The sequence below is a fragment of the Peromyscus leucopus genome, chromosome 3, assembly GCF_004664715.2.
Source record: "Peromyscus leucopus breed LL Stock chromosome 3, UCI_PerLeu_2.1, whole genome shotgun sequence".
NCBI classification, from domain to species: Eukaryota; Metazoa; Chordata; class Mammalia; order Rodentia; family Cricetidae; genus Peromyscus; species Peromyscus leucopus.
In genome coordinates, this window is record NC_051065.1 from 151,073,975 (window position 1) to 151,095,315 (window position 21,341).

At 44.8% G+C, this 21,341-nt stretch overlaps 1 protein-coding gene across 10 annotated transcripts in view; it reads left to right on the forward strand.

The window, feature by feature from the left end:
• Positions 1-21,341, forward strand: part of Erc1 (ELKS/RAB6-interacting/CAST family member 1) — a 334,813-nt gene that overhangs the window by 300,273 nt on the left and 13,199 nt on the right. For 6 of the 10 annotated variants that reach the window (XM_028880482.2, XM_028880487.2, XM_028880483.2 and 3 more), the window contains one exon: positions 5,338-5,526. In XM_028880482.2, the coding sequence (XP_028736315.1) occupies positions 5,338-5,526 (189 nt within the window). Of the gene's footprint in view, positions 1-5,337; positions 5,527-21,341 lie in introns of those variants that run through there. The other 4 variants (XM_028880489.2, XM_028880491.2, XM_028880490.2 and 1 more) reach the window with 1 other exon arrangement.

Sequence of the window (21,341 nt, forward strand, 5' to 3'; positions counted from 1 at the left end):
ACAGCATACCACTAAGGCATTCGCTAAGTGCTAAACTGAATTTTTTCCTTCCATTAATTATGATTTGATAGGCAGTATACCTGATCAGTGTTATAAAAATACTATAGAGTACATGTGTAATTTTTTGTCTCACCAGCCAGATCTCAAATAACCACACAGAGACTTATTAATTATAAATGCATGGCTGATAACTTAGGCTTGCTAGTAACTAGCTCTTACAACTTAAATTAACCCATAGTTTTATCTACAATCTACCACATGGCTCGTTACCTTTCTTTGACATGGCATGTTCATCTTCCTTCTCCTCGCATCTCTCTGACAACTCCTCTCTTCTTAATCCCAGCACTCTCTCTGTCTGCAAGTCCTGCCTAACCTCTTCCTGCCTAGCTGTTGGCCATATAGCTCTTTATTAAACCAGTGAGAGCAACACATCTTTACAGTGTACAAAATGATGATACCACAACAATAGAGTTTTTCTATATTTTTAAAGAACTCTTTCATAAATGAGCTGCTTTAAGTGAGAATGGAATATATAGCTCCACAACTTTGCAAAGAATTTAACACTCCATCCTTGACTTCTCTGATCAACTGCAGTATTGACCCAGGAGGATTGCTCAGTGAGAAGAAACGTAAAATTGGTGAACAGTATTCCCTTGCTTCCTTTGTTTCTCAGAGTTTAACTCTCTGCTGGACCTCTGTTCAAGAATGCCAGTGAGCCAGGAGTGCTCCTGGGGTCTTAGTCTTGTCAGTTAATTGTGGGACTTTCCTAATAAATGCCACATTGAAAGGCAGTGGACAGTAGTTCAACAAGGAATCACAACTATCCACTAATATATATGCGGTTAATATATTGTTTTAGGGTTTCTGTTGCTGTGAAGAGACACCATGACCCCGGAAACTGTTAATAAAGGAAAACCATTGAATTGGAGCTGGCTTACATTTTCAGAGGTTTAGTCCATTCTCATCATGGTGCAACATGGAGGCATGCAGGCAGACATGGTGCTAGAGAAATAGCCAAGAGTCCTTTATCTTGACTTGCAGGCAACAAGAAGTGGTCTGTCTCTCTGGGGGTAGCTTGAGCATAGGAGACCTCAAAGCCCACCCCACAGTGACACACTTCCTCCAAAAGGCCACACCTACTCCAACAAGGCCACACCTCCTATTAATGCCACTCCCTTTGGGAGCCTTTTTTTTTTTTTTTCAAACCACCATATACATGAACAGCTAAATCTGCCTCTGAAGATGTCAGCAAGGAAAACTCACTTTAGATATAAAAGTAATTTTCCAGGAAGACTGAGAGTGACTGACACATATTAAGAACTTTTAAGTTGTGTGCATGTGTGTGTGTACACAAGGACAACAGGTCCCCTGGAGTTGGAATCACCGGCAGTTGTGAGCTACCTAACTTGAGTATTGAGAACCAAGTTTCAGTCTTCTGAAAGAGCAGAAATGGTTCAGCAAGTACAGACACTTGCCTCCAAGCCTGCTGACCTGAATTCAGTCCCCAGGACCCACATGGTGGAAGGAGAGAACCAACCCCCTCAAGTTGTTCTCCGGCCTGTACATACTCACCATGACACAAGCACACAAATAAAAGTCATCTTCCAAACAATAGAATTTTAGTTCCCCGAGCGTGAATAATTTAGGTTCTAATAATATTCAGCACCTTTTCATCTGACTTTTTGATGACATGGATAACTTCTCGGAGGGTTGTAACGAGGCAGGTCTAACCCTGACTTAGGACAACGTGGAGTCTGGTTTAGTGGAGCTGACCTGGAATCCCAGCATTCAGGAAGCTGAGGCAGGAGGATCACAAGTTCAGCATCAAGGATCATAATGTACTGAAGTTGTATGTGGACAAATGGCATTTTTGGATCCCTCATGGCATCTTTTTTCAACTTGCTTCTAGAGGGAGTCCCTGTCTCCAGACAAAATAAGTCAAACAAATAACCCCAAGAGTAGAGCTAAAAAGAAAAAAACAGGCCCTCTTAATTGGCTGGGTTCAGTAGAGTAGGGAATGTTTTTGTTTTTCCTGTCCTGGTATTGAAATGTCAAATGATCTGTGTGTTTAGATCTCATAGGTAATGAACCATACACATGGAATATTGTAGAATCTTCCTTTATTCTGAAGAATACAAAAATAATTTCTCAGTCTTTCAAAAGCCCGCTAGTTATCTTAGCTAAGTGAAAATAAAGTTTAACCAAATACCTTCAAGCTATTGTTCCCCTCTCCTAGTGCAGTCAGAAGCTGGCCCCTGAAACCAATTAGTTAGAGAATCTATTCCAACAAATGCTCTTACTAAGAAATAGCGCTCAACTAGTACAAAAAACCTCTCTCATAATTTATTTTTTTTTAACATGTACAACTATAGAACTGGGTCTGGTTATATTGACATTATCACAACTACCCCTGAGGCTGAGGCAGGAGGATCACAAGTTCAAGGCCAACTTGGATAATGTAGCAAGACTCTTTCTCAAAATTTATATTAAAAATAAAGTAAGGGCATAGTTCAATGATAGGGCACTTGCCTAATATGTATGACTCCCTGGGTTCAATTACCAGCATCACACATAGACACCCTCTATAAAATCTGATAAGCATAGAATGGTGAAAACATTCATATTTGGATCTTACCTTTTAGTCGTAACAAATATATCTTGAGGAGTTCGTTTTTAACTTTTTCCCAATTTAAAATATATAGATGCATACAGATATGCATATATGTGTGTGTATATATACATACACTCACACACATATTGCATGTTTTTCCTTGGACATGAACTCGAGAGGTGTGGAAAGTGGAGAAGATGTGAAAGTAGAAGGGAAGACCATCAGAAAGAGGGGAAGGTTAGGGAAATCAGTATTATCAATGTCTATTACAGCAATGTATGAAAATATCACAGGCCTGATAGGAGGCTGAGACAGGAGGATCATTGCAAGTACATAGCCAGCCTCAGACAACCTAATGAGACATTGTCTCAAAACAGTAAAGCAAGAGCTGAGGACATAGCTCAGTGGCACTTGGCTAATGTGTGCAGGGCCCTACGTTTGATTCTCAGTACTGTGGTAGGGAGGTGAGGAACGATCACAAAGAAACCTCATTATTTAGTGTAACTAATTTTCTACCTGTAATAGGAACTGGATAGAAAAATATTCATTTGAGACAGGGTCACACTGTTGCAAACTCATTGCTGCAACAAAACACCATGACCAAAAGCAAGTTGGGGAGGAAAAAGTTTATTGGCTTACACTTCCACATCAATATCCATCATCAGAGGAATCCAGGACAGGAACTCAAAAGGATCAGGATCCTGAAGGCAGGAGCTGATGCAGAAGCCATGGAGGAGTGCTGCTTACTGGCTTGCTTCCCCTGGCTTTATCAGCCTGCTTTCTTATAGAACCCAGGACCACCAGCCCAGGAATGGCACCACCCCAATGGGCTGGGCCCCTCCCATCAATCACTAATTAAGAAAGTGCCCTACAGCCTTATTTTACAGAGTTGTTTTCTCAATTTAAGTTTCCTCCCTTCAGAAAGCTCTAGCTCGTGTCAAGTTGACATAAGAGTAGCCAACACACTCATGATCTTCCTCCCTCAGACTCCTGAGTGCTGGCATTAACAGGCATGTACCACCATGTCCAGCCTTTCTCAATCTCTACTCTTTCCACAGTGAGTATGCATTAGGGGTCAGAAATAAAACACAGTTGTTTTTGAGGAATTGATGTAGTTTGTGGAGAACTATCTGAATCCTTCATTTTCTAAACCTCTGCTTTAGTTGGGACACCTTCTTCCTTCTCTAACTGAGTGTGTTGGTCTGCCTGTTGTAGATAGGAAATGCTGGTGCAGAACTGTCACCAGGTGCCTGTGAGCCTTTCACAGCAGCACGTTAGTGTTCAGCTGTTACCTTTAAATAAGGTGTGTGTGTGTGTGTGTGTGTGTGTGTGTGTGTGTGTGTGTGTGTGTGAAGATTAGAGTAATGCCAAACTGATTCACTTTCCTGTCATTTGTCTAGCCAGACCCACTGTGTATTTTATACGATCCTAAGCTTGAGGTAAAGATTGTTTTCTGTGGGATTCATGGAGAAGTTGGTATCACTGTTTAAATGAATACCAGCCCTTGTTTCTTTTTATTTGAAGGTAGATGATCTAGTCCCTTATTTATGAGATGGGGTAGAGGTGTCTTGTTAATAGCAAAATGCCAGGCTATTGGCATGCAGCAGGTACAAATTTCTGGGTGTAAGCCCTAGGAACCACCTAGGCTCAGCAGCTCTCATGGCTGACATTAGTCTTGCACTTGCTACTCTAGCTGCCTGCTGGAATGCAAGACCTGGACTGGATCTTTCTGATCACCTTGGATTGTGACCCCACTGCCAATACCTGGCCAGAGTTTTGTCCCCAGAACATAGAACAGAATCCATCATTCAGTGTACTCCCAAAGAGAATCCAAGGAATAGTTACTCTCTGGGACAAAAGGAACCAGATAGGAAAGAAATTTACAGCAGGTCTCTTAAGAAAAATGCAGAGCCAGTGTTACAAGTGAGGATTTCAGGCCTTGGCCGTAAGTCAGGTACTTGGTGTTACGTAAAGAACTCCTAGTCGCTGTTTGCAGAGAAAGACTATCAGATAGCCTCTGAGAGATGAATGAAGGGAACTCGGCCAGAATGAGACAGACTTAGTAATGAGTTATCTCATCATAAGTCTCAGCCAAGAACAACACGCACCTTTTCCAGAGACTGAATTTTTCTTCCATTCTGGGAGGTAGAGGACCACGTGAAGTATGTTGCCCAGGCTTTCAGAAGAGCAGTTTTCACTAGCAGTGAGATCTTTGGAAATCTGCTCATAACAAAGTACACAGCGCGCTTGTGGGGTCACTGGAGGCTTTAGGCAGCAGGAACAACATCTGTGTAAAAACAACTAGTCTGGACTGGCAAAATGACTCGACATTTAGCCTGAAGACCTAAGTTCAATCCCAGGACCTACATCGTGAAAGGAAATAATCGACTCCCACAGATTGCCCTTTGTCATCCACACATGCCATGACAATCTCATCCATATACAAAATAAATAAGTAAAATATAATTTAAAACACACACACACACACACATATCCTGTGTCAGTCTCCTGCCACGGTGCAGAGTTCTCCGTCTGGTACCAATATACTCAGCCATAGTCCCTTCTTGCTTCCCAGTAAAAAGTGCTGTGAAATTGTTTCTCTTTATAATTATGAAGATTGCAGTTGTGTTGAGAAGAGTTTTATTCTTGGTTTGGGAGGCATAAAGAATATTTGAACTTCTCATTTCAGATTAACCTTGACTTTCCTACTTTTTTGTTTACCTCAGATCATCCAGCCCCTCTTAGAACTTGACCAAAATAGAAGCAAGTTAAAGTTGTATATTGGACACCTGACAGCCCTCTGCCATGACCGAGACCCCTTAATCCTTCGTGGACTCACTCCACCAGCTTCTTATAATACAGATGATGACCAGGCAGCTTGGGAGAATGAGCTGCAGAAGATGACCCAGGAGCAGGTAGGTCTTGCTTAAGCTTTGGCCCAAGCACACGTCCCATCTGGATGGGTAGTGGTTAGTGGTAAGGACATGGTTCCAGGTACTGTGTGTGTGTGTGTGTGTGTGTGTGTGTGTGTGTGTGTGTGTGTGTGTGTGTGTCAGTGTGAAGATGTGTGTATAGCAGGCATGGGTATATGTGCATATATATACACACATGGAGGCCAGAGGTCACCTTCTCATGTCATTTCTCAAAGAGCCATCAGCCTCTTTCTCTTTTTAGTCAGTATCTGTCACTGGCCCGCTGGCTGGCAGCTCACTACTCCAGCTGGCCTGGCTGACCTGAGAGCTCCAGGGGCCTTCTGTTCTCCTTTCCCAGAGCTGGGATTACAGGCGCACACTACCACACCCAGCTTTTTCCTGGGGCTGGGGGTCAGATTCTCAGACTTGTGTGTACAGCAGCACTTTGCCAACTGAGCCATCTCTTTAGGTCCCCAACATCATTTTTAATTGATTTATAGTTTTTTGTTTATTTTCAAATCAACAGAAAGCACACATAACATTATTTTTGAAATACATGCTGAGTTAAACATGTATTACTTCACCTTTTAATTTTTTTTTATTTTTTTATTATTTTTTTTTGTGTGAAGGTTGATTTCACCAAAGTTAGAATTTCAGGTTAATGGAGTACCCAGGAATGTCATCTTCCTCCTGCTTCTGTTCTGCATACTCATCAGTGTGCTACCAGAGGGGTGGTCTTCACTGTAAATACATCCTGGATAGCAGCAGCTGGGAAGTGTGACCCAGGGGTACCAACCTGTAGTCTAATTCTTCTGGGTGTCTCTTGAGAGAGTTGGGGTCTGGTTAGCACAACCTTCTACCCCAGGTCTGTGACGCACTCCAAACTGCTAGCCCTGTCAGAGCAGCAGCTTGAAGCTAGCTAGCACTGGAGGGGTGGGCACTACAAGGGGAGGTTGGGGGTCTTTGGACCCCAGGACAGCAACAGCAGGCGAGCAGTAGATGTGTGGTAGTCTAAGTCTTCAAAACGGGCACCTCAGGTCTCATAGAACTGGGTGGGGAGGAGGAATCGTCCTCAGATTGGTCTTCTTTGGTCCCCTTCTCCAAAGTAAAACAAATGTTAAATTATTCCAGGAAATGGATACCTTGTAGCATCCATTCCACGAGGCAGTATTCTCCCCTCTTCAGCCAAAGCCTTGGTGACACAGGGCTGGAGGAGGTGGGCTGGAGAGAAATAGCACACCTACCTTAGAGAGGGAAGAGTCCCACAGACAAATAAAGGCCCTGGGGGTTGGCTGACCGAGAAATCCATGGGAGTCTGCTTAAGGAGTAGGAGGAAATTTATTAGGATAGAGACTGAAGAAATACACTCACGAATACAGAACCGAGTAAACAGCTGAAGTCGTCCTCTGTTCTCAATGGGAGCGAATCCACCTGGCAGTTTGATCACACCAGGAAACTGGAACCAGGGAGAAGGGACCTCTTGACTCCTCTCCCTTTCAAGAGGGCACCGCCTCCTTCCAGCCATCTAGCCCAGGGTCGTGGGTGGAGCAAATACCACTACAGCTGGCTTCAGCCAGGTTGGTCCCCACCCTCTCCTGCACCCCTCCAGTGAGCACCCTGTGGTTTTGTGGAGGAAGATGAGGGAGACATAAAATACCCTCTCCTGGCCGTATTTTATTGTTATTGACAGTAATCAACATTGTTATATTACTGGAATTGTTAGGGTCAAAGCTGTGGTGGTATTGTGTTCCCCCAAATACTGTGCACGCTAATAAACTTATCTGGGGTCAGAGAACAGAACAGCCACTAGATATAGAGGCCAGAAAATGGTGGCACTCACGCCTTTAATCCTAGCGTTCCAGAGGCAGAGATCTGCCTGGATCTCTGTGAGTTCAAGGCCACACTGGAAACAGCCAGGCATGGTGACACACGCCTTTAATCCCAGAAAGTAATGTCAGGAGGCAGAAAGGTATTTAAGGCATGAGGATGAGGAACTATAGCCTGGTTAAGCTTTCAGGCTTTCGAGAAGCAGTTCAGCTGAGATCCATTTGGATAAGGACTTCCAATCTGAGGAAACAGGATCAGCTGAGGAATTGGTGAGGCGAGGAAGCTGTGGCTTGCTCTGTTTCTCTGATCATTCAGCGTTCACCCCAATAGCTGGCTCAGGTTTGTTTTTATTAACAAGACCTTCTAACAACTCATGCAACACAAAGCCTCAATCCTGGAAGCTTTAATGTGCCAGTCTTGTCTACCCATCCTCAATGGGGAGAGTAAACTGACTAGTAATAGTGAAAAGCAGAAAAGGGAAATTGATTCATTTTGGCCACATTGAGGAGAACAGGGTTCCAAAGACACCCGCTTCTTCCAATCCATCTTCTGGGTCCTTACATGAAATTTAGGCTTAAATACAAGGCTTAAATAAGTAGTCCCAGCCAAAGTATGGTCCCCCCTGTCACTGTCAGAGCTATGTGAAATCTTTTCAGGAGACAGGTTCCTCTGAGGCACCAAAGGCAGCCTTTTCTTTCTTGCAGCGTGAGAGTTCTGGGGACATTCCAGTTCCTTGGAGACCATTGTTTCAATGGTGTGATAACCAAAGGAAAGGACATGAGTGTCTCTTTAGTATATATTCATTCTTGAACTGGGGATGTGGCTCAGTGGTACAGTGTTTGCCATGCAAACAAGAGGTCTGGAGTTGAGACCCCTAGAATCCATATAAATGCTAGGTAGGTGTAGCAGCCCTCTGTAAGCCCAGCCTCAGAGGACCCGTAGAAAGCTAGCTAACAAGACTAATTGTGTTAGCAAGCTCTGGGTTTCATTGAGAGCTCCTGCCTCAGAGAATAAAGTAAAAAATTAATGAAGACTCCCAGTATTGACCTCAGACCTCCCCATGCATATTCATACACTCACATTCATGCACACACATACATGAGAAAAAGTAGTATCTGAATTCTTGCTAGGACAGATGGTTGTGTAACAAATCTCTGAACTCACTCCTAGGTGAAATTTTAAATTCTTGTTCCACCACCTCCTCTACCCCTGTCCCATCCGATAACCAAAGGAGGTTTGTATTTCCCTAGATAAAAAGGGAGGACTGGGCCAGGTGGGAGAGGCACACCTTTAATCCCAGTGCTTGGGAGGCAGGGGCAGGCGGATCTCTGAGTTCCAGGACAGCCTGGTCTACAGAGTGAGTTCCAGAACAGCCAGGGCTACACAGAGAAACCCTGTCTTGAAAAACAAAAAGAAAAGAAAGAAAGTGAGAACTAAAAAGGTTCAAGTTTGGGGTTCAAGAATACTGAGGCAGACTGTTTTTTTTTTTTTTTTTTTTTTTTTTTTTTTTTTTTTTTTTTTTTTTTTTTTTATGAGAGATCGATTAGGAGAGCTGTTAACTCCATAGATGGCAGCAGCTTGCAGGGTTTCTAGGGAGAACTGAGGCCCACAAGGCAGAGTGAGAGTCCCTTCTTCATGTACTTTAGAGGAAGCGGGTGGGGAAGGGATTGGAAAGTTTGCTGGTTGCTGGGGTAACAGTGAGTAGTCAGTTAAAAGAGTGTCAGATGGCCATAAACTTATTTCCTACCTAGCAATTACTAGGAGAGACGAGAATCTAGGTAAACTACTGTGGTGACAGGAACTGTCACAGTCCAGCCAAAGTGAGGAAACTTTAATAAGACAATGCAATCCTGGTTAATAGGAATACCTGGAAAGCCAGGGGAAAACATGGTGGGCCCCTTCTCATACCCTCCAAGAAAAGTATGGTGAAAATCAAACCATGCCCTCGAATTCAATTCAGTGGAAAGATATGCTGGGCGTAGTAGCTCTCAGCTGTGGTTCTAGCATTCAGAAGGCTTAGACACAAGCAGATTACAATGAATTCAAGACCGTCCCTGTCTACTTACCTAGGGCCAGGCTAGCCTGGGCTGTAGAATGATTCTGTCTTTTAAAAAAAATGCAGAAAAGAAACAATATGTTTATCTTCATCCATTTTTCTCTTGCTAGAAGCACAGTACCACTACTTGGATAAATCATAAAGAAAAGTTTATTTTGGTTCACAGTTCTGGTCCAGGGTCAAGGGCCTGCATCTGGGGATGGCTTTTTTGCTGGCAGCATCCCCAGGTAGTACATTGTATCACATGGCAAGAGACAGCAATCACAGGAGAGATCTCCCCAAAGTGGCTTGGATAGCACACCCATTCTGGAAATAATGCATCCGTCCGTTAATGTATTAGTGTGTGAGTTAATCCAGGCAAATGGGGTGCTCTCACCTCTGAAACTCCCTACCTAGCTTCACACTTTCTCTTTTACTAGGGATTACATTTCAACCTAAGCTTCAGGGGCAGCAAACTGTGTTCACGCTGTTTGTAGTAGTGTTCCTTCTGCCATCCGGGCTTGAAAAATCTCTCTGACCAAATAGAAACAAAACCCAATGAATGTGTAGAAAGTAATGGCTCTCCCCATCTTACCAGACATACACATAGTATTACAGAGAAAGTAACAATAGTGGGATCAGATAAATCAGGACCCAGAATCTGGCTCTGGCTCGCTCCAACTTTGGGACATCAAATCATTTGTTTGTTTGTTTTGCTTTTTGGTTTTTCAAGACAGGGTTTCTCTGTGTATCCCTGGCTGTCCTGGAACTCACTTTGTAGACCAGGCTGTCCTTGAACTCAGAGATCCACTTGCCTCTGCCTCCTGAGTTCTGGGATTAAAGGCGTGTGCCACCACTGCCCAGCTATAATTCTTAACCTTTGTGAACCCCAGTTTTTCAGCTCTACATTATAGTATTTCTTCCTAGTATTACTTGACATCTAATGAAATGACATTACTTATTAGCGTGTTGAAAGAGGTTGTCTAGAGTAGTGGATATAAAGGAGGTAAACACCAGATCTTCTCAACAAAGGATCACTTAGCGTGGACTTGCCCTGTGGGCTGAGTAAGTTTCTCAATTCCATAGTTGTTTCTTCTCCAGGTAGTTGTGTCTTCCAGAGGACCCTGGTTTGAGTCCCTGCACCTACATGGCAGCTAACAACTTTTTGTGGCTCCAGTTCTGGGGGATCTGATGCCCTCTTCTGAACTCGATGGACACTGCATGCACATGCTGTACAGTCATATATGGAGGCAAAACACCCATATACATAAAATAAAACAAATGAATGAATTTAGAAAGAATAAAAATGGAGAGTTCTAATATATTAAAAAGATAAATAAATCTTCTCTTTCCAAATGACCCAGAGATGAGACTATAAATACTCAGAGTTAACACATTGAAAGTTGAAGGCCACTGCCTCAAATAGATTATAGGCAGAGCCTGGAAAGAAGTTAGGAAGTGAAGTTTTGTCACTGTCAGAATTCAGTAATGATCCGTTTAGAAATACAGTGATTGACGTCAGCCTCCAAATCTTACATTCCTGGGAATTTTGAGAGAAGTTGTTTATCTTATGGTTTATATTGTTTTTTTGTTTGTTTTTGGTCTTGCTTCATTTTGTTTTTTTCTGTGTTGTGTTGTTTTGTTGTTTGGGTTTGTTGTTGTTATTTATCCACTTTTGACTCGTGCAGCCCAGGCCGGCCTTGAACTTCTGGTCTTCCTGCCACCACCTGCTAAGTACCGGGCATAAGCCATGACTGACTCACTTTGGTGTTTCCTTGGGGTCTGAGAGATTAGTTTGAATAAAACTGGACAGAGATACATGGAAGGAAGCAGACACATGCACCTCAGTGCCGTATGCTATTAGTGGCAGCTAAGGTATGTGTGGTGTGTGTGTGTATGTGTGTGTGTGTGTGTATAAAAGAGTCAGCCAGCTTTGAGTTTGTCTCTTTGATCTTTGTTTTCTTTTTCTTTTGTTTGTTTGGATTTTGTTGTATTGCCACAAGGTCTCATGTTGCCCTGGCTGATCTGAAACTTACTGTATAGACCAGGCTAACCTCAAACCCATACAAGTCCATGGACCTCTGCCTCACAAATAAGGTGTGTGCTCCCCACCCAGCTTTGCTCTTGGTTCCTTTCCCACCCCTGCCCTTCACTCTTCAGTGCTTGAACTCTGTGAGGCTTGCGCTGCTAGATGCCGGGTGTACTTTGTCCTCACCGTTATTTTCAGGTGATCCTTTACTGAACTCTCCCAATTGGAATGTTCCTCTTGTTCTCTAAGCAGGGAAATTAGGAGCCTGTATTTCTAGTCCTATGCAGACTTTCTTTTGAACTTCCTGTTAGTCTCTGTCAGTGCTGTGATTCAAAGAGCATAAAAATGGAGTCATAAAAATTATTTGCAGCAAATTCTAAAGGGCTTCCCTGTGAAATTTTTCACTTGCTATTGTTATGTTTTGCTTCTTTTCTGTTTCCAGTTTTGTCCTCAGATCTTTCCTGTCTGTGTGTGATTATATCACTGTTTTGCTTGCTTGCAGAGACAATCATCTAGGCAGTCCTTGAACTTAGTATGTGCATGAGAATAGCCTTGAACTCAAGATCCTCTTGCCTCTTGCCAAGTGCTAAAATTAAAGGTGTGTGATACATCACATTTTTATTTTTTCTTTTTCTCTTTCGTGTGTGTGTGTGTGTGTGTGTGTGTGTGTGTGTGTGTGTGTTCGTTCATTCGTGCACGCCTTAGGTTGATGCTGGTCCTGTTTTCTGATTTGTCTTCCACCTTATTTTTTAAGACAGGATTTCGTAATCAAACCCAGAACTGGCCTACATAGCTAATCTCTCTAGCCATCTTAGGAGATCCTCCTCACAGGCTGGAGGTACAGATGGGTTGCCTTGGCACCCAGCATTCATTTGGATTCTGAGGGTCTACACTCTAGTCCTCTTGCTTGCAGGAAGAGGACTTTAACCACTGAGCCGTCTCCCCAGGTCTATGGCACGTTACTTTTTATGAACTAGTTCAAGCATCCCCAAAAGTATAGAGGTTGATAGAATGTTTCCTGTGGTGTGTTAAAAGAGAACTGTCGTGTCCCGTTCCCTGCCCCCCCCCCCCCCGTCCGTGTCATCGTCGTGTCCCCCACACACACTCCAGGTCTGGAACACTTGGTCCCCAGTTAGTGGTGCTATGTGGGAAGCATGCAACCCCTGTGAAGGGGCCATTGGACCCACAGGCCGAGAACACTGGTTTAGAAGGGGCAGCTTGGCTGGAGGAAGTCACTAGGAATAGGCTTTGAGAGTTTAGATTCAGCCTCACTCTACATCAGTTTGCCCTCCCCGTTTCATGCTGTGATTGAGGTATGAGCTCTCAGCTTCTTGTTCTTTCTCTCATAAGTTGCTTTTGATCATCACAGCAACAGAAAAGAAACTAATACAAGACCCTATCTCAAAAATAAGAAACAAGGGCTAGGGAGATGGCTTCATTGCTAAAGGATCTAAGTACTTGGCACGCAAGTGTGAGGACCAGGATTTGCATCCCGAGAACACATGAAGCTAGATGCTATAGCAACATCCCGGTGCTGCTAGGGGAGAGAGGAGGCAGAGGCAGGAAACTCTGCAGAAGCTCATAAGCCAGTTCGCCCAGTGTAAGCAGTAGTGAACAAGAGACCTGTCTCAAACAAGGGTGAAGGAAAAGATCAACTCCTGAGATGTTCTTTGACTTTGACAGGCCCACATTCATACACACACACACACACACCCCTACACATATTAAAATAGAAAACAAATTTTAAAAATTGGAAAGTGCTGTGGCACATATTTGTAATTCCAGCTGTGGGAAGGCCAGGGCAAGCAGAACCCAGGGCCTGCCAGGAAGCTAGTGTATCTTAATCAGCAAGCTTCAGGCCAATGGGAAACCCTTTCTCAAAAAACAAGGTAGACTGGGGCTGAAGGTCAGTGGTAGAACACTTGCCTAGCATCGGTGAGGCCGTAGGTTCAGTCCCCAGGACTGCCAAGAGGGTGGGTGGGAGATGGACAGCTCCTGAGAGATGACACCTAAGGTTGTCTTCTAGCTTCCATACTCACATGCATGTGTGCCCCACATGTGCAGACATGTGTGCATGCGTGTGCATGTACACAATTAGAAATTTAAGATTTATATTTTGAGTAGGTAGAGGGAGGGCTCTGCAATTCAGGACATACTGCTCTTACAGTGCCCACGTCAGGCAGCTTCTGATGGGGATCTGACACCTTCTTCTGGCCTCCATTAGCACCTGCATTCATGTACACATGCTCACACCAACGCATGTGCATGGACATAATTAAATATCTTGGCTTTTAGTTGTCTGTCAGTATTTTGTTGTAACAGTCACACCCCGACCTCCAGCCTCCCTTGAAGTGTTAAAGCAGTTCAACTGGTGGATTCTACTAAACACTAAAAGTGGATTTTCCCCCTAGAGGACAAATTCTTTTTCTGTTTTTCCACAATAAATGCTAGCTTCCCATCAGGGGTTGAACCACACTGGAATGAGTTTGTATCAGCTGCTCTGTGGATCACTGAGCTTGGATTCTAATCCCTGTTCCCAGCACTTGGTCTCATTTTTATTTTTTAGAAAATATTGTTCCAAAACTTGTCTCAGGCCTTGTCTTCTTGGATGCTTTTTCCATTTGTTCTCTCCAATTGCTGGGTAACTTTCGTCCATCCCTCTTTTGAAAGAAGTGGACTCCAGTGACTGTGCTGGAGCGGTACTCAGCACCCAAGCTGGAAGTTGTGTGCACCACTCCGAGCTCACCAGACACTGGCCGTAGACAGACATTCCATTCTTCCCTCCTGGATGGCTTTGCCTTGGCTGCTGTGCCACCCAAGTGAGGCACACGGACACAGGAGCTGGGGGGGCGGGCAGAGCCTGAGAACAGCAGGGACAGAGAGGAGGAGGAAGAGTGGTTGGTGGTGGGTGATGGACTTTGTCCTGGTTCTCAGCCTCAGTGTTTGTGGTCTGCGTTTCTTCTTCTTTTTGTGATGTCTGAACTTGTTTTCTCAGCTCACATGCTGAAGTCTCGTCCAAAGCACTAAGAGCAGCAGCACGTAAGAGGCCAGACTAGCAATCTAGCAGAGACGAGCAGAGCCCTGAAGATAAATGTGCGTTCGCCTCGGAACTGAGCAGAGGAATGTGTGCATGCTGTATGTGTCTTGACACATTTATGAAAAATACACAGTCTAGTGGACTCGCTTCCTTCTCAGCTGTGCTCTCCCCCAATCTGGCATTTTCTTCTTCCAGAGTATCTTGCTATTTGGATGCTGAAATATCTGGCAACAAAAGCTTATTTAAAAAAATAAAAACAGGATTTGGGACTGGAGAGATGGCTCAGTGATAAAAGTGCTTGTTGCACAAGCATGCGGCTCTGAGTTTGACACCACCCCAGAACCCACATTAAAGCCAGGCAATGGCGTGCTCCTGTGCCCAGTGCCGGGGAGGCAGAGGAGGGTGCTGGGTCTTACTGTGAAGATGAGGAGGACTGCGGCACAGAGCTGAGTAGACACGGGAGGGCCTCAGAGCCAGCAGAGCACTGACTTCCGGCTTGAGAACCCAGAACTCCTGCCTTGTTTCTCATGATATTCCCTAGCACTAAGTTGAGAAAACAGAGAGGAGATGGAGACTGACTATAGAGAATTATAGTCAAAAATAGCACTTTTGCATTCTTGAAATTACACAAACATTAAATATGATTTCTCCATTCATTCCCAGTATAAGAATAGTGGGTTCTGTTTGGTGTCTACATAGAAGAATATACTACAGGCTCGTGCTAAGTGTAGAATAACATTATTTGTGTCATTGGGGGAAGAATTACAAATTAAGGGACCTATGTTAAGTAAGAGAGTATGTATGTATGTATACATGTATACATACACACACACACACACACACACACACACACACACACACACAAGTCCTTCTAGACAGGCAATGTGATCCCAACTACTTGAGAGTGTTGCTTGAACCTAGGCATTGGGTCTAGCATGGGCAACATAGGGAAACCTGAACTGTTAAACCAACTTTTCCCCAAATTTGTTCTAGAGAAGAGGATTCTGTCATCTCTGTCATATCTGTCCCTCACTACCACACCTGACACTTCCTATCTAGGGAGTTCCTGGTTCTTCTCACTCACCTTACTGCCCTAAGCTCACTGGGACTGTATGAAATAGCTTAAGGACACACTCCAAATACAGGCCTCCTACATTTCAGCTGTGCGGCAAAACAAACAAACAAACAAACAAAAAAACACTGGGCCCTTTTTTCTCCCACAGATTCGTGTGTGTGTGTGTGTGTGTGTGTGTGTGTGTGTGTGTGTGTGTGTGTGTGTGTGTGAGAGTGAGAGAGAGAGAGAGAGAGAGAGAGAGAGAGAGAGAGAGATGGAGAGATGGAGAGAGAGAGAGGCTTTAATCATGATCGTACCCCCCTACGCCATGCCGCTGCCACTCTATCTCCTCCCTGCACCACCAAATCCCTTCCTCACAAGTCATGGGGCCTGACTTCGTGTAATTGTTATTGCCATGGTCCACACTGGACTCAAGTCCTCAGATACGAACACAAAGCAGTTGTGAGACAGCAATACCTTTAGCCCCTGATGCCTCATTCTCCTTGGTGTTGAAAGGAGCCCCATGAAAGCCCCAGGGGAGGCAGTTATTCGTTTACCATGTCGGAACACCAGTTAGTTTTCAGTTGACCGTGGTAAACAGAAGTCTGCTGTCTCCAATGTCACCTCCCACAGATAAGGCTATCCCAACTAAGGAAGGCAAACATGTATCCAGCTGAAGCTGTGCAAGCCATACCAACACAGCCCTTTTTGACACTGAGGTCCCAGTGCCTTAGGACCATTTGGAAATGAAAGTTTCTAGGACAGTCATGGTATTTGAAATAAGTTACCATTAGTTCTCATTCAGAGTTTTAGATTGATTTATTTATTTATTTATTTATTTATTTATTTATTTACTTATTTACTTATTTACTTATTTATTCTTTACCAAAAATTTGATGGTACTGACCCTCACTGGCACTATCTGGAAATAGAAGTCACTTAAAGTTCTTCAACATAGTGTCTACTGGATGCATGCCTGAGAACATGAAGGTAACAGTGGCTGTGTGTACTGGAGATTCTCAAGGGAAAACTGTTGTACAGTTTCAAATAGAAATATGAGTGAGACCACACCCTTCCCCGTGGAACTCGACCTACCAGGACAAAATCAAAAGAGGGATCCTAATACATAAGCAGTTTTCAGCATGCATGCAGACATTGCTGCCATCTTCCTCTACACATACCACCTCTCTCCATAACTCAAAGCCTCCCCCGCCCCAAGTCAGGGAAAATGCTGACTCAGCCTCCCTGCCTGCTCTAAAAGCCCCAGCTATTTTGAATTACCCAGCCCTCCACACTAGCCACCTTCTTAGGCATTCTAGCTATTGTTGTTGGAACCACTGCCATCGAAGTGCTGAGAGCCTTCTGATTCTGAGTCAGAAAGATGGGACCAGGCCGTGCTCACTGTCATACTCCCAACATGGAGAGTTAAGACAGGATATCAGTGGTCATTGGGTTCCACAGCATTGTATACCAACAGCAATCTATTAGCTTCCTCCAGCTAAAAAACACCATATAGGGGCCTGTGGGATTTTGAATGTCATTGGCCTCCATAAGCTCACAAGGAGTGGCACTATTAGGAGGTGTGGCTTTGTTGGAGAAAGTATGTCACTGTGGGGGTGGCCTTTGAGGTATCATATATGCCCAAGCCATGCCCTGTGCCTCAGTCTATTTCCTGTTGCCTTCTGATCAAGATGTAGCCAGCACTATGTCTGCCTACAACGCCTCTGTGCTCCCCATCATGGTGATAATGGACTGAACCTCTGAAACTGTAAGTGAGCCATCCCAATTAAATGTTTTCCTTATAAGGGTTGCTGTGGTCTTGGTGTCTCTTCACAGCAATAGAAACCCAAACTGAGACAGGGGCTCACATAGAAATGTATCCCCTCCTCATTCCAGAGGCTGGAAATCTAAGATCAAGATGTTGGTTCTAGGATCCTTGGTTCTCTGTGGCAGACTTCTCACTGTGTCCTCACATGATCTAGTCTCTGTACCTGCACATCCCTGGTTCCTGCATGTCTCCAAATTATTACTACTTACAGTACCAGTCGTGAGGTTAGGGCCTATACTAAAGGTCTGATTTTAGTACAATCACCCTTTAAAGATCCTATCTCCAAATACAGCCATATCCCCAGGTTCTGGGGATTAAGGCTTCAACTTGTAAATTTTAGCTGGACACAGCTCAGTCCATGAAAGCTTCATGCGGACTCCTTCAGAGCTGATTGCTGGTGGGCCACTGTTTCAAGGTTTTGATTTAGCTGATTTCCATACCAGCTATGGAAAATGGATTCCAAATAAGCCTTGGGTTTTTACTCACCCAAAGATAAGGGGTGCTGCAGAACTTCTATCCATGAGTGACACAGGACTCCCTCAAGGGACACAGGGCTTCCACCCAGAGAGCCGTGTGAGGAGCACTTTCTATTATTACAGGGCCTTTCTGGAAGATCTGTTGTGGTCACAAAGCCACAACAATGTCACTAACAAATGAAATCAGGACCATTGTGAGGGATACAGTGCTGGTACTCTTCTACACCGCACAAAAGCTGTCCTACTGCTCTGCCCTCCCTTTGACACAAAAGGATGCTAGGCACAAAAGAAAATGCTGAACCTAGCTAGCATGTGCTCACTGGCTAGAAGGGACCTTTAAGTTCAGCCCTAAAGCTCAGGCTCTGGTGGATAAGATTTTTCATGGGGTCCTTCTTAGTGAGAAATAATGGTTTTAATGTTATCAGCCTGAGTCTTTTTAAATCAAATTGTGAGCCAGATATCAGGCAGATCTTATTTCCACCTAGGCAAAAAAAAAAAAAAAAAAAACATGTGATGTGATGGTTGCTTTAAGCTAGTGTGATAAACTGGGCATGGTGCCCACTCCAGTGATCCTAGCAAAACCAGGTCAGTCTTGTCATTGTAGGCCACACATGATGTTGACATGTCATCGTTCTCCAGACTCTCTGACTTCATGCTATGTGATACATCTAGAGTCTATGGGAAATTGCTCTGCATTTGCTAGGCTGAAACAGAATCAAGTTTGATCAGCATTCATTCCTAAAGGAGAGTGTTCCACAGCTGAAACTCAGAGTGCAACAAGCAGAAGGAAGGGATCTTGGGAAGAGAAGGTGTGGCGTCTCCAGCCCCTGCTGATGAGACCCAGAGCAGGTGCCGTGGAGTTCTCAGGAACTGAAACTTCCAGCTAGAAGTAGCTTGCAGCTTCCCGCTGGGTATGGTTGTTTGCTAAGGCAAACCAGGGATAGGCTCTGCTTAGTCAGACATGAAGTCTGGAAAGAATTTGAAGAGCACCTATCTCAAAACAGCTGAAGCCAAAGAGTGAACTGGCTCCTGCAAGGTGGGGAAGCTAAGTGGCGTGTGAGGCTTCTGGTTCAGGTACTGGCCCACTGTTGCTCCTTGCAGCCTGAGAATAGATTCTCAGTGTGTCAGCTCCAGCTGAGTGTGTCTCAGGATAGCGGATGAAGTGTGCCACCCAAGCCTGCAGGAAGGGGTAGTGACCAGTGAGGAGTATTGGAGTGCTCACTTAACCTCTTGCAGGGCTGTAACTCTGCCACCTTCACTTGTTCCCTATAGGACTGCTTAAGTCCTGTTGAGTGTCGTGCAGCCGGCGGCAGTGGCCTCTCAGACATTGGGGGTAATTGCACAGGGCCACGGGGAGCCTTATCTGGGCTCTGGTTTATTAGGGTTGGCCTTCTCAGGTTATAGGCAGAAGAATGATTCCAGGTTTCTCGGTCTCTCCCTTGAGTGGCTCAGGCTGAATTGTTTCTTGACTTCTCTTGAAGGCTGAGCCCACATTCTGTTTCTGCTCCCTAGAAGGAGAAGGTGGGAGGAAAGATCTGTCTATTCTCCAAGTGCTTGCCTTGTGTTCTCCGTTTAGGCCAAAGACCTGTTGGAGGTCTGAATGCTGTGGCTTTGCCATACTTCTTGGGGAGCTGCACTCATCGCATGGAGAACCTTAAATATTCATTGAGCCAGATTAGGCTGGAAATATCCCTAGAGTCTCTCTGTCCTACCCTTCTTGACCTGTATAATTACTGACTGCAAAAGCCTGAGATGCAAGAGGTTGTGGGAACATTTTTCTTTCAGCTGTAACCTTCCTTAAGGAGCTTTCAAGTCATATCCCATACTTTCTTCCCTTCAGCATGCTAAATTTATTAACATGCAACCCTGCCCCCATCCACCTCCATGCCAAGCAAATCAGACACGGCATTCCATATCACAGTGGGTGCTGCTTGTGTCTCACCACTGTGCATGGTCATCCATGAACTGTGGTTAACCCAGAGACCACTTGGATGAGCCCACCTGACCCCAGAGTCTGCTTATTAATAGACCCCTTCCATGGTTCTACGTTACTGGACCAGGAGTGTGTGCCCCACTAAAGGATCATCCTGTCACTTCCTGCAGGAGTGACCAATCAGATAATACATCAGGTTTGCACTACATTCAAGAGAAAATCCAGCGAGATGACCACAGGAGGCTCTTCAGTCTTTGCCCATCACTGACACTGATGTGGGATACCGCATGTTGGAAGAGCTGTCCTAGGAGCAGGCGTGTTGTGCACATGCCACAGTGGCTGCAGGGTTCCCTTCTCTCTTCCCACGTGGCCAGAGAACTGAGCGGGCCTCATGCTGCTTCTGCACTTCAGTCTAGCTGCAGCAAGGCCTTATCCTACCACCCGACAGCCTCGGCATTAGATTTCCTAATCCGTTGTTTGGTTTGGGGGGGGGGGGGTGGGAAGGGTTGTGTCTTTTCTATCCTTCCCTTTTGACACTCTTCATCTGAGAGCCAAACCAAACACATGGGCCTGGCCAGCCACCCTGCCTGGGTCTGTGCTTCCCAGAATATTGCTGTTGTGATAGATCCCTTCAGCAAGAGGGAGGTTTTCTTTCAGTTTGATAATAGTGGGCAAGCTCGGTTTATTTCAGTTAGCAGATGAGTGAAGATAATGTGAGGTGCTGTCAAATCAACTTAGAAACAAGACTTTGAGAATTCTTGATAGTTGGAAATGTTTGTTTAGACCATGCCACTGCAAGCCCATATAAAGTAGATCCAGGCTGGGTAACATGTCCTTGTGACTGACTACCTACCCCCGCCTCAGGACTATGCCTCTGTAAGCCACCATAGCTAACTGGCTTATTGTTTGAAGGTTTCTAAGGACGTTTCTCCATGGGAAGTGATTCCCATTCTCTTGGCTCTTCAAACTCAGTGCATAGGGCACCAACCAAAGCAATGTAAATGTCCCATTGAGTTTCTTCTGTCCCACTTTTTTTAAACTTTTTATTTATTCTTTGTGGCTTTTACATCATGCATCTTGATGCCATTCATCTCCCTGTCCCTTCATATCCACCCTCTGCCCTTGCCAACCCCTCCCAAAAAAATAAAATTTAAGAGATGAAAAAAAGAAAGAAAAACCTCATTGTGGAAGCTGGTGTGACACAGAGAGTCACACAGTGTACTCTTTAGTCCGTACATCTTCACTTGCAAATGTTCATTGCACAGAGTCATTGGTCTGGTTTCTGCTATGATACTGGGCCCTCACTGGGACTTTTCTTGGATATCCTGTTGTTGCCCTGTGTTGTAGAGATCCTGCAACTTTGGATCTGCGGGTCAGGCCCCTTTACATGCTCCAGCAGATCATAGATGGGGTGCATGTTGAGCTGGGCCAACTCCTAGTTCTGGGCCTAAGAAGTTGCTGGGTTGACCAGCGACCAGCTGTCCCCCGTCCATCCTCACCGCCAGATTGAACTGCAGCATTGCCTCTGCTAGTTCACCCTAGGCAGCAAGGGGCGGGGCCAGTTCTCCTGCTTTAGGCCCTCAGGGTGGGCTCTCCCAC